The following is a 27,976-nucleotide window of genomic DNA, read 5'->3' as shown; positions in this document are numbered from 1 at the left end:
CCTAAAATACATTTACATCCAATGTTAATACGGAAAAATACAGTGCACAAATGACAATGGTTTCGATGTTAAAAACTTCAAGGAAAGAGTTTGTTGGTGAAATATACGTTCAATGAAAGGCTCTCGAGGAAAATGAATTTGATGAAGACTGTATAACATTGAAAGACTATGTTTACACAAGTCTCCATATGAGGGATGCCAATATGGGGACAACATCATGAAAAGCAAGTGAACATTACTAGTGAAGTAATTGAAAGACAAGATTTGCACAACTATTCATATATCTAGGGTCGATATGGGGAAGATTGGAACATGCATTGCCACAAGCCAATGCACAGTATTAATGAATTTGAAGAGCAAAACGTGAACAAGCCTCCATGTAAGGGATGCCAGTGTGGGGGAAGTTGGAACAAGTAATAACTGAAGCCAGTGGAGTATAAAGCAGTGAAGAAGTAAGAACTGTGTTATACTCGAGAAAGAAAGAATATTGAAAGATTGTGAGAAGACCTGGTGAAGGTGTTGCATCGGGCAGTGAGCCTTTAGGGAAGGAGAGATACCTGGCAAGATAGTATACCAGGGAATCTTCCGAACCCATAGTACATTCTGTGGGAGATACCTGGTAGGTGAGTACACCAGGGGTTTATCAAACCCAGAGAGGGGGTTACCTGGCAGGCGGGTATACCAGGTAATCCAGCCAAAATATTTAAAAGAAGTAAAGACATTGTAGAACAAATTCCTGCCAGGGGAGTATACCAGGAAATCCTCATCAATAAATTGCAGAGTGGAAGAGCTACCTTTTTCCGCCATCCTTACAAAAACTGTAATTGCTTTGAGAAGATACTCGAACATTCTTGAGAAAGTGTTGTATAAGAGACATTTCCACTACTCTTGGGGAATCAATGTTTGGGGAGGACAATGTTTTCATCATCCCTCAGAAAGTTCTAAAAACAACCTTGCTCAAGTTGCCAAGAGATACTTTACCATTCTTGAAACATAATTTGTTTGGAAGAGACATTTTCATCTTAAGGTGGTGTTATATGAAAGAGACATTTCTACCACTCCGGAGAAACTTTGTTTGAACTGAACATTTTATACCTGAAACAGTTCAGGGTAAGGGAACTAGCCCCTGGACCCAAGGATTGTTCAATTGGATTTATATGCTTAATTTTTGCACTTACTTTAGTTTAAAACAGAGGCATTTACATCTTGCACATTTTGTTCATTTTTAGTGTGAGGGTCCGATACATTTTGGACAAAAGGACAGTTTGCTTAAGTGGACGATGAGACACAGACTGTTCCCTAGTTTTGAATTCATAGGTAAGCAATCTTATTTGGATAGGGATAGAAAGGCCTTTTTCAAACCCTTCCATTTAAAAAAGAAATTCCAATGTTGAAAACATCACAACTTTGTGTCTGTCTCTCATTTCTGACCCCTCACAATTGCTTGGCCTAAGTATGGCAGTGGGTGATTGACCTGCAATTAATCCTTCAAAGAATCAGTAAATGTTGTTAGGACCAACATATCTGTTGACAGACCCGTGTCGATTCCCCACCACCTCCTCTTTTTGGCTCATCCACACCGTTTTCCACTTAGATAAGAAACCAGGGTGTCACTTTGGAAACAAACTAAGTTTCACACACTAAGTTTACAAAGTAAAGAAGTTATCCTTTTTTCGCATGTGGCTGCAGCGACAGACACACCAATTCATGCCCCAATAAGCTCATGGTGCAGTGGTCAGCGCTTTAATCAATTCCCATCTTGACCATGTCAACTCTTTGAACGCGTGTATTCCTGAATATCTTTTAAGCCGCCTACAAGTTGTTAAATATTTAGCTACTTGCCGCTTCGTCCATCCCCTTCTTCAGACACTCATTACATTTGTTACCTCATCAACAGTGCATAATATTTAAGATACTATGCCCAATACTCAACTGCCCAAGATTGGTCTCCCCAGTATAGGAAGTGTAATATGAAACCTTACCAACAATCTAGACTTTCGCAGACACAGTTTACGATATATTGAATTGTGTGTGGATTTCCAAAAAAAAGGAATTTATTTTTCAATACGTCTTCCCTTTCTCCTACTTTGAGACAGTTTATATCATCTGCACCCACATACATGTTCTCCTGCTTAGTTCCCTTTGTGCTCTGCGCACTATAAATACATCAACTCATTAAATACTAAAACCTTATCTGACTTAAGGCTGGTACAGCAGAATTATAGACTTTCCTGTTGTAATTCAAAGTTGAAAATTATTCAGACGTAATAGAGGACTCCTCAGAGCATGACACAGGATTTTAATCTGCATATGGCTTCCATGGGACGAGCCAAGGGCCTTGACGCCTCATTGGCTGAGGGAAAACATTTATCAAAAAGAGGTAGATAATTTGCAGAAGCAGCAGCTGTATTTTCTTTACTATTACTGTTTAATGTTAAACTGAACTGAATATTCCGAGCGGACAACTGTGAATATTGAAAGCATGTGAATCTATGTAACATCCAATGCTAGAGAATAGAGGCTTCACAATGTGGTTTGGCAAAAGCAGGAGGTAAAGTAATGGCCAGAGACGGACCATTTTGAGAATCCTGATATAAGGAGATAGTTAACCTTGTGTAGACAGACAAGGGGTCAAATCTGGGAGGCAGATGGGGTGACTAAAGACCTGTTTGTTCTCTTTAGTCTATCCAGAACAAGTCTTATTTATCTATTGTCTCATTATTTTCAAGTTCAACTGCATTTGCTGTCGTTTTATTTTGTTTTATGACTGAGACAGACATGTAATTGAAACAACTTTTGTTGTGAATTTACATTTTATTTCCTGTTCAGCTCCAGGTTCCCACCAGATTATTGTGCACACTCTAATAATTGGAAATGAGAAGTGTCTATTTCTTGAGACAGAGGCTTGTATATCATTTCCCATAATGATACAGCCCAAGGACGAAGCAGGGTGTGGGGGGGAATCGTGGTGGAGAGGGGTGGTTGCCCTTCCAGACTTTCTAAGCTATTTTAGAGCAGAAAGGTTTAGAGTAATGACAGACCACCGAACTTTATTGGCAGGGAAACAATGATTGGCAATGGGAAATAGTGTTATTGCCCCAATGACCACGGGCTCATCAACTTTGCGCTCTAAAAAAAGGAAGCTACCACAACTGCGCTAATCAAATTCTTTTAAAAAAAAGCTACCACAATTTACATATACCCACCCTGACTTGTGAGCATTGAGGAAGTTCATCAGGATTACTGTGACAACGTGGGGCTATCCATTTGTCCTTCGGCTGCCTGAGGAATCACCTATTTGCATTTCACAAGAGGGGCGGCCAGTCAATTTGCAGAAGAGGAAAGCGTCTGTAGCAGAAGAACAAGTTACTTCTTACCTTGTAACCTTCTTTCGACGGGATGTTCCTCCGACGTATTCCTCATCTTAGATATATCCTTCCAGCTCTGCTGGCCTCGGAAAAAATTTTCTCCAGAGGGCGCTGCGCGTCGACGTCCCTCGAGTCGATGTCCTTCGACAGCCGCCGTATCGACGTCATCCTGCCTATAAAGGCCGCGCGCAGCGTCCGTTGCTCAGTTCCGTTTTGTAGCCCACAGTATTACTGTCTGGACTAGACTAATCACCCTGAAGGAGCGTAAGCTGCAACAAAAAGGGAAGTAGAACTGCGGGGATGGATGGGAGGGTCGATGAGGAATACGTCGGAGGAACATCCCGTCGAAAGAACGTTACAAGGTAAGAAGTAACTTGTTCTTCGAAGGGATTGTGTCCTCCGGCGTATTCCTCATCTTAGATAGGCTCCCATAGCAGTATTCTATATTCGGAGGAGGGAGCACTGACTTCACGCTGTCTTCTATTGATGAATAGAATGCAGTACAGCCCTTCCAAACCTAGTCTCTTGACTAGAGGAGGAATCCAGATTGTAAAAACGTGTAAAGGTATGGACAGACGACCATGTAGCGGCCGCACATATGTCTTTAATCGGCACGCCTCTTTTGAGGGCCGATGAAGCTGCAATACCTCTGGTCGAATGAGCCCTAAGGTTTTGAGGGGGCTCTTTCCCTGCCAGTTTATAACATTCCAGAATGGCTAGAATGATCCATCTGGAAATGGTCTGCTTAGTTATTGGTAACCCCAGCTTGTGACCTGCGTAACCTACAAACAGCTGGTCTGCCTGTCTTATCCTGGCTAGTCTACTAATGTAAAAACTTAAAACCCTCCTAGGGTCTAGTCTGTGTAACCTCTCTTCCTCTTTCCCCGGGTGAGGAGGAGGATAGAAAGATGGTAGGGTAATCTTCTGAGAGATATGGAATTCAGAAACTACCTTTGGGAGGAAATTAGGCTTCACTTGCAGGACAACTTTGTCTTTGTGAAAGATTGTATGAGGGGGTTTACAAGAAAGAGCTTGTAATTCGCTCACCCTTCTAGCAGATGTAAGTGCTATTAATAAAACAGTCTTAAGGGTAAGGAATCTTAACGAACAAGAATGGAGAGGTTCGAAAGGTGTACCCATCAGGAAAGTTAGTACTAAGTTTAAATCCCATAGGGGAACTTGGAATGGTCTTGGGGGATAAACATTGGTTAACCCCTTTAGAAACTGTATTACCAAGGGTAATTTGAAATAGGATGGTTCCTCCGCAGTACGCTTGAAGATAGATAGCGCTGCGAGATAGCCCTTAATGGTGCCAACTTGAAGGCCTGAATTTGCCAAATATAGTAGGAAGGACAAAACCATTGGTGTACCACATGAAAATGGGTCGATATTCTGTTCTCTACACCAGCTGCAAAACCTGTTCCAACAGCAGCGGTATAAAGACTTTGTTGCTGGCCTCCTTGCCGAAAGCAACACCTCCATAACATCATCAGGGAGGTCCCAATCCGTGTACCTCAGCCGTTCAGAAGCCAAGCGTGAAGGTTGAGGGTTTTGATGTCTGGATGGAGAACATGACCTCCCTTCTGTGAGAGTAGGTTCTCTCTGAGAGGAAGTCGAATTGGAGGGCAGATGGACAAGTCTAGAAGGTCCGGGTACCACGTTCTCCTGGCCCAATCCGGGGCAATTAGGATCATGGTTCGCCGGAATCTTCTCAACCTCCTGATCATTTGAGGAATGACAGGGACCGGTGGGAACGCGTACAGAAGCGGAAACTCCCAGTCCACTATGAACGCGTCTCCCAGAGCTCCTCTCGGAGGAAATTCCCTTGAGCAGAACAGGTCGCATTTGCTGTTTAGGCTGGTGGCGAACAGATCTACCTGAGGGGTTCCCCAAAGGGCAAAGATCTCTTGAAGGACTTCCTGAGCTAGCTCCCACTCGTGGGAGACTGTGTTCTGCCTGCTCAGAGCGTCCGCTGTCAAGTTCTTCTCTCCGGCTAGGTGAACTGCCGATAGAGAGATTCCTTCTTGGATTGCCCAAAACCAGAGCTGCATCGCCTCTCTGCACAGGGGTAGTGATCCTACGCCTCCTCTTTTGTTGAGGTAATGCATGGCCACCGTGTTGTCCGTCATTATCAGGACGTTCTTCCCTTGTACAGGTGGCAGGAAAGCCTTCAACGCAAGTCTGATGGCTCTCAGCTCTAACAGGTTGATGTGTAGTCTGGACTCCGATGGAGACCAACGACCGCTGATGGTCAAGTCGTTGGCGTGGGCTCCCCACCCCGTGAGTGAGGCATCCGTGACTACTGTTATCTCCGGCCAGGGTTGCCAAAACTGTTCTCCTTTCAGAATGTTCTCCTGACAGGCCCACCACTGAAGGTCTCGAGCCACCCTGCCGGGAACCTGAAGAAGATCTGTCATTCTCCCTGAGAATTGTGACCACTGAGTCCTCAGTGCCCACTGGAGGGATCTCATTCTCAGGCGAGCCTCTGGCACAAGGAAAATGCAGGATGCCATGAGGCCTAGCAACCTCAAAAAGTCGAAGGCTGGGAGACGTTGGGCATGTTGGAACTTGGTAACCATCTGTAGAATATCTTGAGCCCTCACCTCTGGTGGCGAGGCTTTTCCCAGGGAAGTATCCAGATCGCTCCTATGAACTGGAGTCTCTGCGATGGTATCATTTGAGACTTCTTTAAATTGAGGGAGAAGCCCAGTTTGTGAAGGGAGTAGCACATGTGATTTAGCTAGATCTGAGCTTGCTCCGGAGAAACAGCCCTGATCAGCCAATCGTCCAGGTAGGGGTAGACGTGAATCCCTTCCCTCCTTAGACTTGCAGCCACTACCGACATTAACTTGGTGAAGACCCTCGGGGCGGAGGTCAGCCCAAATGGCAGTACTCGAAATTGATAGTGAGAGTTGCCAATTGCGAACCTCAGGTATTTCCTGTGTTTGAGATGGATAGGCACATGGAAATAAGCGTCCTGAAGGTCCAGAGATACCAACCAGTCCTGAAACTGAAGGATCTGAGAAAAAGTGACCATCGTGAATTTGTCTTCCCTGAGGAATTTGTTCAATTCTCGCAAATCCAAGATGGGTCTCAGTCCTCCGTCTTTCTTCGGAATGAGAAAGTAAGGGGAGTACCAGCCCTTGTTCCTCTCCGCTACAGGTACCGGTTCTATGGCACCTTTCTCTAGCAGGTCCAAAATTTCCTGCAAGAGGAGCGGATCTGGAGCTTTCTGAGAGCTGATCCCCGGTGGATGACTCTGAGGTATACGCAGGAAAGGCAGGCAGTAACCTTGGGCGACTGTTTCCAATGCCCAAGCATCTGACGTGATAGCCTGCCATACCGTCAGATGTTGAGTCAACCTGCCTCCTACAGGTGTCCTGTGAGGGGAGTCCTCAGAGTGGTTTTGGGGCGGCTGATGCAGATGCCGATGGTAAAGAGGCACCTGCTGTTGCTGCGGCTTTAGAATATCTACCCCGTCCACCTCGGGTAGTTCTTCTTTGACCCCTTTGAGCCGGTCGTCCTCTACCTCTTCCGAATGCGGAGTAGAAGCGAAAGGACTTGCCCCTCGCAGAGGTTCCTGTGGGACGAAAAGGAGTCTGACGGATTGCAGCTCCTAGGGATTTTGCTGCTGCTTTTGAAGTTTGCAGTTTCTCTAAACTGTCATCCGCCTTTTTAACAAAGAAGAGCCATCAAATGGCATGTTCAAGAGCCTGGCTTGCACATCTGGGGCAAAACCCGACTTTCTCAACCAAGCGAACCTCCTGGTTGATGTACTTGCCGCCATTGCTCTGCTGATACTATCAGCCGAATCAATGCCCGTCTGGAGGGATTCGCACATAGCGTCTTTACCGTCCTGTATAATATTCAGGAACGCATCCCTTTCTTCTCCCTCCCGGATGCAGTCAGCCGCTGTAGAAGCACACTCCCAAAGTGTATGGCTGAACCTAGCAAGGGTGCAAGTAGCATTAACAGACTTTAACGCCATGCTACATGCTGAAAAGACTTTCTTTGCCATAGCATCATATTTTTTATCGTCCCTGTCCTGTGGGACTGTAGGATAAGCCGTCTTGACATCGGTAGAGGATGCTGCTTGTACCACCAGACTTTCTGGGGATGGATGTTTAGACAAGAACGCTGGGTCTGTGGAAGATACCCTGTACTTTGCAGACAGTTTTTTATTTACTGCTGGTATTACATCTGGGGTTTCCCAGTTTGTCATGATCTTTCTCTGAAGAGCTTTATGAAAGGGCACCACTGGATCCTCTTGTGGGCCTTTGTCAAGAATATCCGTGAGGTCATCTTGCTGGAAAGATTGTGAAGGTGTAGACCACCCCATGTACTCTGTAATCCTGGCCATTAAGGCTCTGTAGGGGGTTTCAGCATGCTCCCCCGGGTCTGGCTTAGCAAAATCCACCTCAGGGGAAGTGTCTAACCCACTTGCCTCATGTAAAGAATCATGAAGATCCTTTAATCTGCGCTCTTCAGAGGAAAATTCCTCTCTAACTGGGGTTACAGGTCCCTGTAACTCAAATGTGTCTTGTTCAGACAAATCACCCTCTTCTAAAATTGAGGATATAGTTCTCAATTGTTCTGAACTCATAAAGGGAGTAAATCCCATTTCCAAGGCAGAGGGTGCCGAACTTGTCATTATTGGCCTCGAAAACGTCGATGTCGTCGACGCCGACGTCGAAGGCTTCGAGCGTGGCGTCGAAAACAGAGGTGGAGGCCTCGAGGACCTCGACAGAATTGGAATTCTACTCGACAATATCGACGACGTCGAGGGCCTGGGGATCGTCACTGGATGTGTGGTCACCGTGACTTTTCTCTGCGTCGACGTCGAGTCGACAGACCCGTGTGTCGAAGGTCCCTTCGTCGACGGAACCTTCGAGGAAGGTTTGGAGGTCATAGTCCTACTCGAGGGTTCGAGACGCGCTCGAGAGCTTTCTTTCGCCGGGTACTGCGACTCGCAGCGTTTTTGACCTTCGGGTCTTTCGACCAGAGCATCGCTCTCGGCAGTCTTCGAGGGGGTCGAGGCCGCTTTCTCGAAGTCGCTCATCATATTTTTTCTGAATTCCTCCCATTCAGCCCGGGAACTATGTTTCGTGGGGCAAGGGATTCTTTTTGGCGAAACAGAGGAAGAGGAAGACGGAGAAGGGGATCTTCGACGTCTCCTCTTCGAGTGCTTCGATCTCGAGGAGTGATGAAACCCACTCCGAGACCTGGAGCGCGAATGGTGACGAGGAGACGAATGTCTCGACTTCGTCGACGAAGAAGAAGCTTTAAAAGTCTTACCTTTCTCCAGCTTCCCCCTACGCTCCTTCAGGGCCTTAGATGTCATGGACATACAGTCCTCGCACTCCGAACAATGGTGTTCGGCTCCCAAGCACCACAGACAATTTCTGTGAGGATCGGTCAACGACATCTTTTTCCCACAATCTCGACATTTTTTGAAGCCGGATCGAGGAGTTGTCGGTTCCGACAAGGAAGCCATCGAGTACGGATCGAATAACTCGAGGTAAATAGGATTATCTGACTAAGAACTGAGCAACGGTATTCCGAGGCACCGAGTAGCGCGGAAAAACGGAACTGAGCAACGGACGCTGCACGCGGCCTTTATAGGCAGGATGACGTCGAGCGTCGATACGGCGGCTGTTGAAGGACATCGACTCGAGGGACGTCGACGCGCAGCACCATCTGGAGAAAAAATTTTCCGAGGCCAGCAGAGCTGGAAGGATATATCTAAGATGAGGAATACGTCGGAGGACACAATCCCTTCGAAAGAGGACAGATTTGGAAGGACAAGAAGCTCCTTGAATCGTTAGTGGAGAAATTGAGAAACTGAGACCAGTGGCTATTGCCCCATTTCCATACATCCAGATGTATGTTCTTGCTGTTAAAAAAAAAAATACAATGGGTATAGTGGTAGGGGAAGTTTTTGCTGTGAGAATATTTTGGATAGGGTATTTGGCACTATTATAAAAAATGGATGAGCTGCAAATTGTTTAGTATAGAATGCAATGGAACAAGGCTATGGGGAGGGTGCTACTGATCAAACTATAGCAGAAGACATGCAAGAGAACCGCCAAATCCACAACAGCATGTCAATTCAAGCTCAATTCAGTCGAACTGCTCCAAAGGCAGCAGTACCCTTCCATCAAACTATCTACCATCTAGCAGAACAATCCACTTGTAAAGTGGAGAGGATGCTGCCAGCAAGACTCCTACATGCACAATAGGTGTGTGTGTCCATTTACTCAGATATATTTCACAGAATTACTTTGTTGAATAAAAGAGCTGGATGACGGAGGCCAGCAGGGGGCGCGTGGATGGCAGCTGCCTAAAAATGCAGCTCCATCACAGAGGCCGGTGTGAGTGACTTTGCCCCCACTTTCAGTCCCCCAGGTGCAGGATAGAGCCCGCAGGTGTGCAGCAAGCCAGTGGGCTACATTTGGGTCAAAACCTGGGGAAAAATGTGCACAGGAAAGAGAAGTTCCAGCCTCCTCATCTTGCCGGCGTGGAAGGGATGGAAGAGGGTAGCTCTGGGACGCCAGAGACTAGGTGGCCTTGGTGTGGGGGTTGGCCGCCCACCTCCCGCACCTCCACCAGTGACAGAGGAGAGAAGGGGGTTTGGCTCGCCCACCCCATCCCCATCGCAAGGGATTACCGGCAGTTCCACTCCCCTCCCCCGCCCTCCAGAAGTATGACGGTGATCAGGCCCGGAAGAGGGCCTGGAGGAACACAGCGGGGGCTCCTCCGAGTCTCTGCTGCGCCAAGGAGGAAGTAAGGAGCCCAGCCCCCAAGGCAGTGCAGTGCAGCCAGGAACAGCCGGTGACCGCAAGTGAGGGACAAACAGCAGATTGAGGGACAACCCGGGGCCACGTGGTTAAAGGGCCAGGTACAGAGGCTGCTGCAGGACCTCACAGGGTATGGTTAGAGAGGCACCTGGATCCGGTGGTGGGAGACCACAAGGCCTCACAGGGCCACGGAGTGCATTTGACACTCTTCCTGCCTGAGGTAACTGTGAACAGGCATACTGGATTAAATTGGACATTGGGAGTAGCCCGTGGTGTGGGTGATCAGGCCCGGACACTCATTGGGGTCGGGGAAGGAGGACAAGGGCCAACCACACAAGATAAACGTCACAGAGGTGGGGGCCCCCAAAAAAGCAGCGTGTGCCCGCCTCCCAACGCCCTGTATTAAGGTGAGGAGAGATGTCCTCAAGGACCTGAATGGACGGCTGAGGGAGGTAACAGAGCAGAAGAGGTGACTTCCTGTAGGAGCTACTGGTGGTGGAGGGAAGGCCTGGACAAGGAGGTGGAGACTGGGTACGGACGCTGACGGCGGGGGTGTGGGGCTGCACCACGGGCCCAGTAGGTGATTTTAAACTGGGCCCAAAAGAGGCGGCATAGCAGGGGAGTTGTGGGCCCCCGTGGCGGGGGGGCTGAACTGGTCCCGCTTCTGCAGTGTCTAGGGTGGAAAGGTAGCATGATTGGTCATCGGAGCACAGTCTGGTAGCTGAAGTGACGCTCGGGACAGAGCCCCCGAATAGTGAACAGTCCTGAGTCATTGTGGGGCAGAGGTGCCCCAGGCTATGCCTCAACATCGGGGGGGAGGTGTAGGCCCCCAAATACGGGGCATGTGCCCACCTCGTCCCTGGGATGTAGACTGTAACCACCCCCCCCCCCCCCGTCCTGGCAAATTGCAGTGAGAAGCATTCACCGGATGATATATATGCAGACAATCTCCCTGTGAGGGGAATCCTGCAGACAGAGGAGGGCCCGGACAAATTGGACCCACTAAGTTAACTAGAAGAAAGGGGTCACACCCCATCAGAGACCACAACAGGCACAAGGGTTCATGGAAGCCAAATCAAAGCTGGTCAAATTTGCATACACAGGCAGATCATATCCCATCACTCCCGCCCGAATTACAGAGGATGGAGACCGGGGGAGAAGGCTTGATGGCAACCAAGGGAAATGTGGCTTCCCTTCTCGATGAAATCAGGAGTATGAGGGCAGATATTGGAGGCAAGGTGGATAAGATCAATGTGAGAATGGACAAGATGGAGGAGAGACTCCAGGCGACTGAGCATAACCAATCCCCCTTGGACACTCTGGAGACCCAAATGGATGGAAGGTTGGGCGAAATAGAGTGGAGAGAAGCAGAGATGGTCTTGAAAATGGACGATTTCGAGAATCGTGACCAGAGAAATAACCTCTGCTTCTTCGGGATACAACAGGAGTAAGGCAAATCGGATAGGATCCTTAGGAGGATTATACATCACATTAATAAGCCCCTCTTTGATGATGACTATTGATGAGACTAAAATTGAGAGGGTTCACAGAGCCCAGGGTTCAGGGAGGGGACCGAGGTCAGTCCTGGCCCGTTTTCACAATTATCCGGATAAACACAGAATCTTGTAAAGGGGAAAAGCTAAGGGGCCAATCATGATGGGTGCCGCCAGGATCACAATTTTTCAGGACTTGTCCTCCGACTTTCACGAAGAGACGAATTCGTCTCCCCCTGATGAAATGGCTGCATGAAATAGGATTTCGGTACAGGTGGGGATTCCCGTTCTCGATTTCCTTTGAACTGGAGGGCCTAAAGTACAGACTTGCCTCGGAGGAAGAGATAAACAAAACAATTTGGGAGCTGCTGGGGGGGTTGAGGAGGTCTCGGGCTCACAAGGGGACAGTGGTCCACACACAATGGCGTATCAAGGGCCCTATAAGGTTCAAGGATTTCACCATGACAGCTGGGTATGTGGGGATTACAGGGTCTGTAAGTAGCTGTGGGTTTTATTTTCTGTATGCTAGTTGAGGTTGGGAGCATGAGTCGGGGCACTCTGGAATGAGGGGTCATGAGCTGGGGCCTGGGTTTCGGGCCGGTCTGGTGGTTCAGTACTCTTCTAGTGACCGTAACTGGAGGGGGCCGGGCGCTTAAAGCGAGAGGGGAAACGGGGGAAGGGGTTCAAGAGTTAAGGGGGTTTTATTTCCTGATCCGACAAGGATAAACGCACACTCCCGTGCTGGTCAGATGCAATGGGGAGGGTCAACTCCCCGGTGGTTAAGTAGTTTGAAAACAAGATTAGGGTATGGCTGATTCAAGGGGTGGGAAACAGAGTGGAAAGCCTGAGGGTATGTACGCTGAATGTGAAGGGGCTCAACTCCCCGACTAAGGGGTCCCTGGTCACGAGGGAATTTAGAAGATCTATTCCTCCAGGAGACTAAATACTTGAGGGACGAAGAACAAAGTATCCCATGTGGCCTGGTACGGGGGCAATATTGGAGCAGGGGATAACGAGAAAGGCTGGGGTGGAGATTTTGGTCCGTAGGGGGCTCAGATTGGAGCTTACAAATGTGTGTTCAGACGTTGTGGGAAGGGCGGTCTTGAGTTTGGGTCTGATTCGTTGAATCAGGTTCACATTTGCTACGATTCACACCCCCAATCAGGGTCAACGGAGGTTCCAGGAAAGGATAATGATTGAGGGTGGGGGACACATCATATTGGGTGGAGACTACAATGTATGGAGCGATGTCAGTCTGGGCATTCCGGGGAACAGGAGCCACAGAATGAGGCGGGTAGGGAATGGTAATGACCATGGAGCTATATGGGATGCAGGACATATGGCGCCTCCTTTATCCACGTGATAGAGGTTACACTTTTGATTCCACCCCACACGGGACCTTGACGAGAATAGATTACCTACATATATACTGGGACTTGGTGATGGGGTCAGATACCCAACCTGTTAGCTGGTCTGATCATGACATGGTGTCGGTTGATGTTGTTTGGGAAGGCCCATTGTCCCAGGGGCTCGAAGTGGAGATGAGCAATGAGTCTCTTTGGGAGGACCCATGTTTTAGGGAAGAGTTAGAGAAGGGCATCAAGGAATTTTTTGAACTTAATGACACTGGGGAGATGCGTAGGGATATAGTGTGGGATGCGGCGAAGGCCACATGGAGGGATACTGATCGGAGAAGGGGGCTCGTAGGAAGAGGGAGCGCACTCTCATACAATGAGGACTGAGGGAGAAAATAAGGGTCTTGGAGAAGCGGGCGCAGTTGACCACGGACCGTAGGGAGGACATCATCCAAGAAGCGAAGGGCGTGAGGGAGGAACTGAGAATCCTCGAGGAAGGAAAGATAGTCCACATCCTACAATTTTTGAAGCAGAAATTCTATGAGAATGGGGTCAAGGCAGACGCTTTATTGGCGGCTAGGCTACATGGTCAGCGAGCGCAAAGGTGGGTTACGAAAGTAGGAGGAGGGGAGGGATCGCAGAGTTTGGCTCAAGGGATTCAGGAGGCATTTGCAGAGTTCTATGAGGGCCTGTATAGGAGTGAAGGGACGGCGTCATTGAAGAAATTGAGCAATACCTAGCAGATTCCGACCTCCCCCTACTTACAAAAATGGAATTGGAAAGCCTGGAGGCTGCAATCACTGGGGATGAAATTAAGTTGGCCATTGGGCCTGATGTCATGAGGAAGACACTGTACTTCGTTAACGAGGCACAAGGCTAGGAAGATGACCCCACGCTGCTCTCCGTAGATGCTGAGAAGGCATTTGAATGGGTGGAGTGGGACTTCTTGAATGCAGTGCTAATTGCGTTTGGTGTAAGCAAGGGACTCATAAGGGGAATCTTGGCACTCTATTCTTCCCCCAGGGCATGTGTGGCCGTGAACGTGGAATACTCATGTTGGTTTCAGCTGGAAAGAGGGACAAGACAGGGGTGCCCGCTCTCCCCGGCTCGATTTGTGCTATCCCTAGAGCCTCTGGTTAACAGGATAAGGGAGGACGGCAGAATGTGCGGATTAGTGTTCATGAGAAGTCATAACGTAGGGCTGTATGCAGATGAAATGCTCCTCCATCTGGTAAATCCATTGAAATTGGTCCCTGCAGCGGTTGAGTTGATTGAGGAGTACGGGCAATTGGAAGGCTTTAAAATTAATAAGGGCAAGTCAGTACTGTTCACCCTGGACAGAGGTAGGGACAATGATTTCGGGAGATTCTCTCCACTGGGCATGGAGCTAATGTGGGGTCGCTGAGGTATCTTAGTATTAAGGTCACAAGAGAGCTGGAGGGTCTGTACGAGGCCAACTTTCACCCGCTGACGGCAGCCTTGAAGAAGCACTTGGGGAAACGGAAGTAGCTGACACCTCTTGGATGGGACGACTGAACCTGTTCAAGATGGTAGTCCTTCCCAAGATCATGTTTTTGTTCCAGATGCTTCTTATTCAGATGCCCGACCACTAGATCAGAGAGATCAAGGGGACTTTGCTACGGTAGGGAAGAAACAGAGTTTCTAGTAATGTGTGGAATCTTCCCAAGGAGAGTGGGGTTGTCGGGCCCCCAGATATATATCTATATTACAAGACCACTCAGCGAAGAGTATTGATACCACATCTCAGAAGACAGAACGGCCTACAATGGGTGTGACTCGACAATCATTATTTGAGACCTGCAACGGTGGGAGAGTGGCTATGGGTGCCCAGGGCTTTACAGCGTAGGATACGTGAGCACCCAATCATGGGCACTATATGGAACATCTGGAAACAGTGTAAAGGGATGTCCGGTGTGACAACGTGGCCCTTGTCTTTAGGCCATCTGTGGGTGCTGGGATTTTGGGACAAATTCACAGATCCCTCCAGATTTCAGGCATGGTACTAGGCAGGCCTGGAACGGACAATGTGGAAGCGAGGGAGGTTTATAACGATATTGCAACTGGAGGAGGCCCATACGTATACTCAAGTATAGGTACACTCTCTGTAGGTTAAGGGGGTCCTGACCAGGGAGGCTTGCAAAAGTAGTATACAGAGGGAGCACAACCCCATTGAGAAACTACTGGACACGGCCCTGTTGGACACAGGGAAGGGGACGGTGGATGTGTTGAGGAGCAAATGGGAAAGGAATATGGGGGTGGAGTTGGATCTGCAAACATGGCTCAGGATGTGCCGGGGGGCCTCCTGCCAATATAAGCTACACACATTAAAGCTATTACATAGATGGCAGCATGACCCGGTGAAGCTGTCAAGGATGTATCAGGATGTGAGCCCGATGTGTTGGCATGAATGTGGTTTGAGAGCTGACTTTTTGCATATGTGGTGGGTTCCATGTGATAATATCGCTGCAAAAATATCGCCATACAAAAATGTTGCCATATTTCTGCGGCGATATTACCCCATGGAACCTGCGGGGGACACCCCCGCAAGCCCCATATATTTTAAAAGGGAGCGGGGGGGACACTCCTGCCACCCCCCCATCCATTTACCCCATAAATTATCCCCACCAAAAATATCGCCTATGGCCGTTCCCAATGACCAAATGTACGGCGATATTTTTGGTGGGGATAATATTACATGATAGCATGTGGTGGGGATGCTCTGAGGTCCAGTCCTATTGAGATGACGTTTTTAGCAGGATCAGAGAACTGGAAGGGGTTCATAAAGTGAAGGCTCTCATTCTGGTTATTTTTGGGTTGGAGGAACGAGAGGGGGGAATATATTTGGGTGGCACGGTTGGCACACAGCCTTCACCTGGCGGGAAGGGCATGCTTGGCAACACGTTGGAAGGGAGTTCAGCTCCCAGGAAAGAGGGAGTGGGTTAATGCAGCCTGAAATATATATGTGATGGCACGATTAACAGCAGCACTTCATGGGGACAGCGGGTCGATTGAGGCAGACTAGTTGCACTTTAGTTCGGCATATGTACAATGAGGTTATGGATGCATATAAGGGGAATAGGATTCGTTAGTTAAAACATATCTATTAGAACAGTTACGTTGCAAGCATTAGGAGGTATTGGGTGAAGCAGGAGACTTATAATGTGACTGTGTAGCCTTGTTTCTATTTCTGTTATGTTCATTTAAATGCCAATAAAGTTGAAATAAAAATAAATTTAAAAAAGAGCTGAATGACAGTACCATGCACCTGGATCAGATGGGAGATGCATTTCATATTCAATATATATATATATATATATATATATATGGGATACATTACTCACCGTAATCGTATTTCTGATGCTTGTATCTGCTTAGATTCACATGCTGTGCATAGGCCGACATCTAGTGGAAGCTGCGGAGTATTACAGTTTGTTTTTCGAAGTCGAAAAATGGGCGTCGACACAGGGCGTGCCAGTAATACTATCCCTAGTGTGACGTCCCCTGTACCCATGATCCCTCACGCGTCTAGGATCCCCAGATTGTGTTTTTCCTGACATGAGGTAGCATGAGGAGTAGCGTGAGTACAGATAGTCCAAGCAGATAGACAGAAAGGTAAGACTACAAGCAACCATGCGCCTTCTCTCGGAGGGGAGGAAGGGTGGGTCGCATGTGAATCTAAGCAGATACAAGCATCAGAAATACGATTACGGTGAGTAATGTATCCCTTCTGAGGCTTGTGGAATCTGCTTAGATCACATGCTGTGCATAGATTAGCGAGCAGTACCAGAAGAAGGAGGTGGGATGTGAGAAGGGTCATGAGCAAACAGGTGTCTTAGAACCGCTTGTCCCACTTGTGTATCTGCCTTGGAATGAGTGTCAATGCAGTAATGCTGAGTAAAAGTGTGAATAGAGCTCCAAGTAGCTGCTTTGCAAATGGTGTCAAGGGGAACATTTGCAATGAAAGCCAGAGTGGCCCCAATGCCTCTGGTAGAGTGGGCCCTTGGCGTAAAAGGCAGAGTTTTTTCAGAAAGAGAGTAACACAGCTGTATACAGTTGATAATCCACTTTGAGATAGCGCCCTTAGAGACGCAATCCCCCTCTCTGCCTGTAGCTACGGAGACAAACAGTTGATCTGTTTTCCTTAGCGGTCTGGTTTTATTAACATAGTATAAGACCGCCCTACGCACATCTAGGGTGTGTAGTTTCACCTCAGCTGAGCTTTGTGGGTTTTGGAAGAAAGCCGGAAGCTCGATGGACTGGTTTACATGGAACTTGGATATGAATTTTGGTGAGAATCTAGGGTGTGTGCGTAAAACCAGTTTGTCCTTGTGGATAGTAAAGAAAGGATCTTGCACTGACAGAGCCTGAATTTCACTGACCCTTCTTATGGAGGTAATGGCTACTAAGAAGGCCGTTTTATAAGTCAGGTGTTTGAGACTACTTTTATGCATGGGTTCGAAGGGGGGCCCCATGAGCTTAGATAGCACCACATTGAGATCCCATCCTGGCGGTGGGTTCGAGATAGGAGGGTGAAGTCTCTTTACTCCTTCCATGAAGGCTTTAACCACTGGTACTTTCCACCACGAAACCTTGTTATGGGATGTGGTGTAGGCTGAGAGGGCTGCCAGGTGTACTTTCAGAGAGTTAAAAACCAACCCTGCATCCAGCAGGTGGAGCATGTATGTTACAACGTTGGAAGGAGTGCAATCAACCGGGTTGATTTGTTTACTCTGGCACCAGATAACGAATCTTTTCCACTTGTCAAAGTAACAGTGCCTTGTATTTGGTTTCCTAGACTCTTTTAGAATGTCCATACACCTCTGTGGTAATTTGAGATGTCCAAACTCTATGACTTCAGGAGCCATGCTGCTAGGTTCATAGAGTTGGGTTCCTGATGCACTGTTTGACCTTGTTGCTGGGACAGAAGGTTGTACCAGGCTGGGAGTCTGATGGGCTCGCATACCGCCATCCTGCGTAGGTGTGGAAACCATGGTTGTCTCGCCCACATGGGAGCAACTAGGATGAGCGTCATCGATTCCTTGTTCATCTTGTACACCACCTTCCTGATGAGAGGAGTTGGTGGGAAAGCGTACGCAAACATCCCTGACCAGTTCATCCACAGGGCATTCCCCTGGGAGTCCGGTTGTGGGAACCTGGATGCAAATCCTGGGCATTGTTTGTTTTCGCTTGTGGCGAATAGGTCTATAGTGGGGAAACCCCACTGAGAGAAGAGATCTTCTACTACGTCTTTGTGAAGGACCCATTCGTGTTCTTCTGGGAGGGAGTCTCTGCTTAGAGCATCCGCTAGGGAATTGAGCTCCCCTGGAACATGTTGCGATGACAGGAAGATGTTCCGTCTGAGTGCCCATCTCCATATTTTCTGGGCAAGCTTGGACAGATTTGGCGAACGAGTCCCTCCTTGCTTGTTCAGATAGAACATGGCTGTCGTGCTGTCCGTCCTGATCTGCACCGACAAGTTTAGTAGATGGGGCTCGAGCGCCTGCAGCGCTCGGAATACTGCCAGAAGCTCTAGCAGATTGATGTGGTTCTTGGCTACTGAGTGAGACCAGAGACCCTGAGCTGTGTGGTGGAGATGGTGAGCTCCCCACCCCGTCAGGCATGCATCTGTAGTTACCACTGCCTGTACTTCGGGATCGTAAAAGGGTTTCCCCTTTGCGAGATTCTCTCTTGTCCACCAGTGTAGGTTCTGTACGAGTGTTGGCGAAACGACCACTAGATCGTCCCACTGACCACTTGCCTGAGACCACTGTTTCGCCAACCATTCCTGCATGGGACGCATGCGCAGACGCGCGTGGGGGACCAGGTAAATGCATGACGCCATCATGCCGAGTAACCGCATAGCTTTGCGTACTGTTATCTGTTGACCTGACTGATAATGCGGAATTTGCAGAAGTATGTTCCGAATTCTTTCTTCCGAAGGGAAGGTCAATCCTTTCTGAGTATCTAGGATAGCTCCTAGAAACTGTTTTGAGGTGCTTGGCACCAGACTTGACTTTTTCTCGTTGATGGAGAAGCCTAATTCGTGGAGGAGGTCGATGGTCCTCTGAATGTTTGACCTGCAGATTCCTGGGGTTTCCCCCGTTATGAGCCAGTCGTCCAGATAAGGGTACACTGGGATTGCCTCCCTGCGTAGGTGTGCAGCTGCCACCGCCAGTACCTTGGTGAATACCCTTGGTGCAGAAGCTATCCCGAAGGGCAGTACCTTGAATTGGTAGTGGCGACTGTCCACCTTGAAGCGCAAGTATTTTCTGTGCGCCGGGAGCATGGAAATATGAAAATAGGCATCTTTCATATCCAAGGTTGCCATGTAATCCCCCTTTTTTAGGAGTGGGATTACCTCTTGTAGTGTGGTCATACGGAATTTTTGGGGCTTGACATACTTGTTGGCAGGCCGTAAGTCTAAAACTGGGCGCATTGTTAAATCTTTCTTTGGCACAAGGAAGTAAGTTGAATAGATACCCTTGTTTACCTGGTGTCCCGGGACGAGTTCTATCGCGTCCTTTTCTAGCAGAATGGCGATCTCCTCGAGGAGGATCTTCTGATGTTGTAAAGAGTGGACTTTTTGTCTTGGAGGATGGTTTAGGGGACGTTGCAGTAGTTCTATGCAGTACCCATTGGATACTGTTGACAGCACCCATCTGTCGGATGTTATCCCTTCCCATGCCTGGGTGAAACTTGATATTCGTCCCCCTACTGGGGTTGCATGGGAAGGGACCCTGAACTGAGCGTCACTGCTTTGGTGGAGGCGTGCCTCCTCCTTTACTGGGGCTGCCTCTGCCTCTACCACGTCCTCTTTTACTACCCCTACCATACGCCTGGGTAGACTGTTGTGAGCTGGTGTTCCACTGTGTACCCTGGGTGTGGGAGTAGCTATTTCCTCTATTGGAATTTTGGCCGCGGGGGCGACGAAAATTGCCATTCCCTCTTTGGTTAGGTGGTTTGGTAGTTAACTGGCCAAGGGATTTGAGGGTGTCGAATTCTTCCTTAGCGTTTTTTAGAGCGTCCTCGACTGCCTTCCCAAACAGGAGATCACTTTCCACTGGTTTGTCTAAGAGCGCAGCTTGTGTTTCTGCTTTGAATCCCGACTGCCTCAACCAAGCATGCCTTTTGATGACAGTCCCCTCTGCTATAAGTCTACCCGCATTGTCAGCGGCGTCCAGAGTTGCTTTTACAGTGCAGCCTGACACGTTCCTTCCTTCCGCACAAATGCGAGCTAGCTGGCTTTTAAGGGGTTCGGGAGCAGAGTCTATTAGTGCTGCCACTTCTTCCCACTGGTGACAGTTGTAGCTAGCCAACAGTGTGGTGGAATTCGCGATTCTGGCTTGGTAGGCTGCCGTGGAAGCTACTTTCCTGCCAAAACCATAAAGTTTTTTACTTTCTTTGTCGGGGGGAGCCTCAGAGGAAGATAATGGTGTACCAGCTCTTTTGCGGGTGTTGGTTACTACTAGAGAGTCTGGCTTAAGTTGACCTCTAATATATAGGGGGTCCGACTGGGCTGCTTTAAACAGCTTCTCCACTCTCGGATTTACAGGTCTTGTCAGGTTTGGGTTGACAAGGGATGGTGCTATTCTGCGTTGAACAGATTTTAGGATGGGAATGGTCTGGGCTACTGGCTTCCTTTCCCCTATTAGTTCTTCCGCAAAGTCCCTTTCTTCCTGGACACCTTGTGTGTCTATGTGGAAGTGGTTAGCTGCCCGAAAGAGCAGTTCATTCAGGAGGGGCTGATTATCTATTGGGGAGTCAGACACTGGGGCTTCCCTTTCGACTGGTGAGTCCATTCTGAAAATATCTGGGCTATTTTCTGGCTCATCCTCGTCTTCGTCTTCGCCGTAATAATCTGATCCTGCAGGATCTTCTGGCGTGTCAATTTCCTGACCTTCTATAAGGGAAGAGTTTCCTTGGTCTGTAGGGAAGAGGTAAGAATAGGGTTGGACCTCGATGGGGTCTAAAGGCCTAAATGGTGTCTCGACCCGGGGTCTTTTATTTGAGGGGATAGGGTCCCTTGACCCTGAGGGAGAATCTTCCTGAGGGTTTAAAGCTAGGAGTTGTTCAGGGTGTCTTTCGAAAAAATTCGCCAAGGAAGACATCCTTGACATTACTCTGTCAATGTCCTCGCATGACCAGAGTTTTGAGCTTGGGGTGACCTTGCTGGGACTTTCTATGGATTGGCCCTGAGAAGACTTGGTCAGTTCTTTTGTAGTGGAGGACTGCAAGGGTTGTTTCCTTTGCTGTTTACCCCCTTCCCCGTGGGTGGAAGTGTGTTTCCCCTTTCCCTTATCTTTCGACGCCTGGCGTCGAGGATCGGAGGTGGAATCCCTGTCTTTCGAACTAGCCTTCGAAACTGGCCCCTCTTTACTCCCAAGTGATGTACCCTTTTCCTGGGGTGCAGTCTGGGGGTGGAAGTCGTGTTCGTCTCCGGACGATTGATCTTCCGGGATATTAATGGTCGAGGCACTCTGTGCAAGTGTGGAGGCTTGCCTGACGTCGTGCGGCGACCTCGACCGGGACCGCCCAGAGGACGTCCTTTCGGACCGCTCCTTCTGTGCCTCTTTCCGAGGTTTCGACGACGTCGAATCTCGGGTGGATTTTTTGTGTTTAGCGTGTGTATGTGTAACGCTTTTGTCGCCGGGGGACTTCCCCATAGTCGCCGGGACGGACGACCTTCCGAGGCCGGGGACGTGCGTTCGGCTGTCCTTCGACGCCTTGGTGCCCTCGCCGTCCGAAAGTTCGGCGTCGCTGCCGTCGCTGAAGGTACCCTCCGCCTCCATAGCTGCTAGCTTGGCGTGGTGGGCCCAACGCTTGGTGGAGCGGTCCTTAAGAGTTTTTGCCTTAAACCTGCTACAGGCCCTGCAACCCGTCTCGGGGTGGTCCCTGGGTAGGCAAAGGTTGCACGTAGCGTGCTTATCTACCCAAGGGTATTTCTTATTACACTTGGGGCAAAACTGAAAGGGCGTACCCTCCATACGCGCCTGTGGGCAGCGGGCAAGTGTGTGTAGGTAATAAGGTGTCGAGTGTGGAAGTGTACCACCCCCACTCTCCCTACTTGTAGGGCCGAGGCCAGCGGCCCAGGCCCGAGCCGAGGCGGAAGCCTCAAGGCCCAATCCGTCGGGTATTCGACGTTGATCTCCTCCCCGGTTCGGCGTCGAGATGTTGATCGACGAAAGGTTGGCCAAACGGGGCAAATTAGAATTAGTTTAGAGTGAAAATATGGCAAAGCCAGGGAACTCCGATGAAGTGCTTCCGACCAGAATGGCGGAAAAAAACAATCTGGGGATCCTAGACGCGTGAGGGATCATGGGTACAGGGGACGTCACACTAGGGATAGTATTACTGGCACGCCCTGTGTCGACGCCCATTTTTCGACTTCGAAAAACAAACTGTAATACTCCGCAGCTTCCACTAGATGTCGGCCTATGCACAGCATGTGATCTAAGCAGATTCCACAAGCCTCAGAAATATATATATATGTAATGCTGCTTACAGTGCAGGCGTGCCAAGCTGCTTTCTGAGAGTGGGCCCACTAAGGAGGAATAAAGAAGGTGTGGCTAGTATATGGCTACGTGGCATAGAATAATTGACTCGTATGCCCCCTGCAAAAGATTCAGACCTAAGAATGGAATTAGAAACATTTATTACAAAAAGATTCACAAGAGGATACCAATGCTGATGGCTACCTGAAGGTTTTAAAAGTGATTTTATAGTCATCTACTTGGGCGGAGGTTAGTGGAGAATTTTCATGAGGAAGGGGGCGTTTTTGACATGACAAATTGATGTCTGTGTTTTTTAAACTACCTGATTTAATATATACATCAAAAGGTTCTATAGTGAATTTAATGTTTAATAGTCAATAGGCTATGATAAAGAATCCTTTAATAATGTTAGATCTATTTTTAAAAAAGCAGCCAAATAGGTCTGTTCATTAAAACAAAAGAGCGTCACGCCAAGTCCGCTCCTCATTCTGCCCAGAAGAGAGCAGTTTCCAAGAATTTGGGGATTTGAAGGAACCCAGATGTTAAGAGTATACACATGCTAATTGAAAGAAAGTCAACATCATAATTGTATATCAATATTACAACATGTTTACATTCAGAGATACTTGTTCAAATAATTACCTCTTCAGGACAGAGCTCGTGGGTGCAGCTCATGAAATGCGTACATATCAGTGGAAATGAGATTGAATGCCTCGACTGAGATGGAAGCTCCAAACACTGCTGAAACATTTTTTCAAATGCACGGCTATAAAAGCTTGCAATAAAAAGACAGGAAATAAAATTACATATATTGTCTTTCAATATACAATGTTAACATGTTCTACAACATATGCAAACAATAGTCAAGAAAATGGAGACCATTTGAGCTTCTGAATTGGCCCCGCTAGCCATACATTTTCCACTATGTTATGTTATTGTGCATTTGTATAGCTACTCCTGCCATAGTTTATGGCGTTGTAGCGCTTTTGCCTGTCAGAGAGGCAAAGGAGTGTGATAGAATATTCAAAAGTGGCAGGGAGGAGCACAGTCAGGTAGATGGTTGGGATGAGGGTGTGGGACAGACAACATGCTCAGGAAGGAATGGAAAGGAAATGTTAGAGGAGTTATGTGTACAAATGGACTCAATTTATTGTGGGAATAAACTATTTTATGGAGTGCAGCATAGAAAGGAGAGATAGCTGGAGAAGAGGTGTTTGCTGCACCAGACGGTATGTCTGGCATGTACTCACTGCATGTTGAAGCCATGCCCAAGAAAACAAACGGCAAAGCCCTTCTACTTACTTTCCTATGCCCCCTATGCCCCCCAACATCATTTAGGAGACGTATGTCAGAAATCCTGAATGTCCAAGTTTGCAGAAGCTCCCTGAAAAGTGAGCAAAAACACTCACTTTTTGTTTTAGTCTCTTCATTATGTCACAGTAATCAACCTCATAGCCTTGTGCGCAAAGTGCTTAAGGACACAAAGCCTGGCTATGGGGTAGCCTTCGTCAGACTTTTGAAACTGCCACAGTGTCATTGTGAGCCAATGCATGTAGAAACCATGCCTAGAAATACAGTACAAAGTCCCTGCAAAAATTTAAAAAAGTATGAAACTGCCCCATACATTTTCATAACAGCGTGTGTTTTTAATTTGGCTCACAGTGAGGCAGCAATAATGGCACAGAGGGTGAGAATGATCGGGATGCATTAGAGGCAGAACAAGTCGGTAGGTATCCTTGGGATGCTTAGACATTGCTCAGGAGGAGATTAGCTTTAGCTCACAAGTGGCGACTGAGTGCCACCATTAGTTGTGGCTCAGATAGCTCTTAAGTGCGATTTGTTTCAAACTAGAGGGAGCGTTATTTAGCATCAGTACCGGTTTTGGCTCAGATGTGTCCCTTTAGTACCACCCAGCGAGGCTTCATTGTTTTAGCTAATAGGCTTTTCTTTAGCGCCACTATTCATTTTAGCAACAGTGTCCCTTTAACACCAAATAAAGGGAGCCAAGCATATTGTTACATATATATGGAATGTGGAATGCTACAGGCAGTGCACAATAAAAGGCGATTCATGTTGTCTCCTTGGGACCTGAGAGAAGGACTGCGTGGCAGAAGGTGTTTCCTTTAGCAAAGGCAAAATCACTGAATTTGCCAAAGCGTGTTTTTTGCAAAGCTACTCACTGGCTTTAAAACTGCTGAGACCATCTGCAGATTCAGAGTTGGTGTGGGCATTAGGGGGAGAGGCAGGCAGTGATCTTAAGCCCTTAATGTACAACAACCTCGGTAGGATATGTTGGCTACGTAAAAACCTGGTAGGTGAGAAAACACATTTGGAGATTGCATCCAGACACCCAATGTGCCTGCTACAGCTGCACAGGGCAGTTCCTTTTGTACATCAATAAATATAAAACATAGTTTTATTTTTCAAGTTAAACACAGAATGTGCATGTGCTTTAAAGAATCAATTGCACACGAAACGTGTTATTTCAGAAGGTTCCAGACAAAATATCACTAAACCACATGAACACAGTATAATTTAACAATTACAGTTATACTGAACATGTTGGGTCTTTGAAAAGAACAAATTATCTTCAGTGATGTTCGATGGATTAGTCTTAACGTCCACAGATTCCTCAATATAGACATATCCTTGATGCGTCCGCTTGTCTATTTTCTGGTGCATTGGCACCTCACTGTGTCACTGGCGCCAATGGCATCATGGATAGTATATATGGAGCCAGATGTGCTTTATGACCATAGTTTCACCCAGTTTTCTGGACACTCTGCTGCAGATGAATAGCAGAACTGAAAGAAGTAGCAAGCTATTTACAAAATGGGTGGGTTATTTTGATTTGATATTTGCATTTATAGAAGCGCATATCCCAGAGGGAACCCAGCAGCAAGCTGCATCTAGGCGCAAATGAAGGTATGATAACCTAAAAGCCTGTAAATTCAAATACTACACAAACAGGTATGTTTTTAAGTGTTTACAGAAGGCCATTAGAGAATCCAATTGACGAAAATATATCGGCAGAGAGTTCCAAGCTCGGAGGCCTACAACAGAAAAGCGTCAGTCACCCCAAGTCATAGTTCTGAAGGGAGGGACCACCAGCAGACCTGCGTCCAATGAGCGCAATGCACGAGAAGGTTTATACTTTCTAATATTCAATACAGAATAAGCAGGGGCGAGATCATGGACACATTTAAACACCAGGCATAGCAACTTAAACTGCACTTGTTCCTGAATTGCGAGCCAATGAAGGCTCTTCTGAAAACCTGAAACGTCATCTCTGTGAGAAAGTGAAGAAAAAAAAAAAAATCAGACGTACTGCCGAGTTCTGTGCCACCTGCAACCGATGAAGTTGGTGTTTAGGCAAGCCAGTGAACAAAACATTGCAGTAGAAAATTTGGTGTTCACGAGGGAGCCCACCACCATAGGGCGATCCTTCTCAGAGATCAATGGGAGCAATGGTTCCAACAGCTTTGTCTGATAGCAACAGGATTTCACCATCTGATTCACCTGAAGATTGCACTTTATATTGGGTTGCCAAATGACACCCAAATTCCTCACTGTCTGCGAGTAGTCCATAGTTTGTCCAAACAGGGTTGGGTAGGGTATTGAGTGCAATTCATTATTCAGTTTGTTCCTGGGACCATATACAATCTCAGTTTTTGATGAAAACATATGGAGCATATTCTCCTGCAACCAAGTTTGAATTTCTTCAGCACATCTGACTATGCGCTCAATTTCTGCCTTTGGCTGGGTGAGTCTTACATACATTTGCGCATCATCCGCATAGCAATGATAACGCAGATTAAACTGAGCCAAGATGTCCAATAGTGGGCATATATAAAGATTGAACAATATCGGAGACAGGGACGAGCCCTGCGGTAATCCCCAGCCTGGTTTATAGTCATAATACCGAAGTTCTAAATCCCGAAAAAAAAAATCTCGAAAAAAAAGGCCGAAAAAAAAATATCTAATTTTTTTTTCTGACTTTTTTTTTTCGAAATGGGGGGGTTCCCCCCCAAACTCCCTTTTTTCTATTTTTTTTTTATTTTAACCTTTTTTTACTTACCTGACCCAAAAAATACATATAAAAAAAACCAAATTCGATATTTTTTTTCGGCCTTTTTTTTCGAGATTTTTGTTATTCAAGATTTTTTTTTCGGCCTTTTGACCGACCACCCCCCAGCCCATAGGCAGGATTCAGACAAGAACAAACCTGCTTTAACTTGTTGCACATGATCTGACAGGACGGATCCGAACCATTTGTTAGCTATATCCGACATGTGTGCCATGAGCGAAAGTCTGGCTAGAAGTATATCAAATTCTTCTGTATCAAACGCAGCCCACAAGTCAAGCATGACTAAAATGCTGAGGTCACCTTTGTCGGCTGTCTATAGAATGTGTCCCAAACAGTGAGTAAAGCGGTCTCCGTCCCATAACCTGCCCTAAATCCAGATTTATAGCAATCCAAGATATCATTTTCCTCCCAAAAAATCTGCAACTTAGAGGTAGCTACCTTCTACAAGTTCTTTGTGGGCCACAAAAGTCCTGCAATACGTCGATAGTTTGCCTAAACATTATGGTCCAGAGAAGGCTTTTTTAACAATGGTGTTAAAAAAAGAATTCTTAAGTTCAACTGGAACATAACCCTGAGCTAATGAGAGGTTTACAAAATGCTGAATGGGTATGCTAAGCGTGTGAGCATGCCTCTTGGCCAAATAGGCCGTAACAGGATCATAGCAATGAAGTGCAGGTTTCAGCTGATCAATCAATGCTTCGATACTCTCAGCAGTCACTTGTGAGAAATCAAACCTATGAGTTGGGTCTTGATTCCTGTGCTCTAACACCCTTGATACACCCTGCGTGGGCGCAGTGATGGTCGAAACTTCTAGCCCTTTACGAATCAAATTAATGTTTTCGGTAAAAAAAGACATTACATTCATGGACCATCTTTTGAGATGCGGTGAAAACTGACGTGTAAGCAACTGGGGGATGAAAAATGTCTAATAGCTCTCGGACGATTATCAGTACCATCAATCTCTTTCTGCAAATTTGTGGTCTTATCCAACAGTATCTCCTCTTTATATTGTTTTAAAATGGCCTTAGTCAGGGCATGATTGGCTTCTTGCCTGTTCCTAAGCCATTTCTTTTAACCGTCCTATGTTGAGATTTAAGTGATTTCAACTTTTAGTTAAACCAACCATTAACCTTTTTACATTTTAGCGTAAATTTTGTTGGTGAAGCTATCCAATCGCAATTCTCCTGCAGTTTTTGTATCAAATTGGTATATAAATTTGCACAAGAATCATCAGACTGTACAGCAATATTACTCAGGAGTACGTCATCTGAGACAAGATACAAATCTTTCTTTCAGTGACGTAACTCGGAATTAATATATTTTGTTTATGTAAATTAGAGTCCACCTTCATGGTAAAGGACACC

The 27,976-nt window shown here is 47.2% G+C and overlaps 1 protein-coding gene across 5 annotated transcripts in view; it reads right to left on the bottom strand.

The window, feature by feature from the left end:
- The window catches only part of NCKAP1 (NCK associated protein 1), a 1,877,983-nt gene that overhangs the window by 1,012,282 nt on the left and 837,725 nt on the right, over positions 1-27,976 (bottom strand). For all 5 annotated transcript variants that reach the window (XM_069615779.1, XM_069615776.1, XM_069615777.1 and 2 more), the window contains one exon: positions 23,168-23,300. In XM_069615779.1, coding sequence (XP_069471880.1) covers positions 23,168-23,300 — 133 coding nt within the window. The remainder of the gene's footprint in view (positions 1-23,167; positions 23,301-27,976) is intronic.

This window comes from Ambystoma mexicanum, chromosome 9 (assembly GCF_040938575.1).
Source record: "Ambystoma mexicanum isolate Mex_15411 chromosome 9, UKY_AmexF1_1, whole genome shotgun sequence".
NCBI lineage: Eukaryota > Metazoa > Chordata > Amphibia > Caudata > Ambystomatidae > Ambystoma > Ambystoma mexicanum.
Note: the sequence above shows the minus strand (reverse complement) of the source record. Positions and strands in the feature narration are given on the sequence as shown.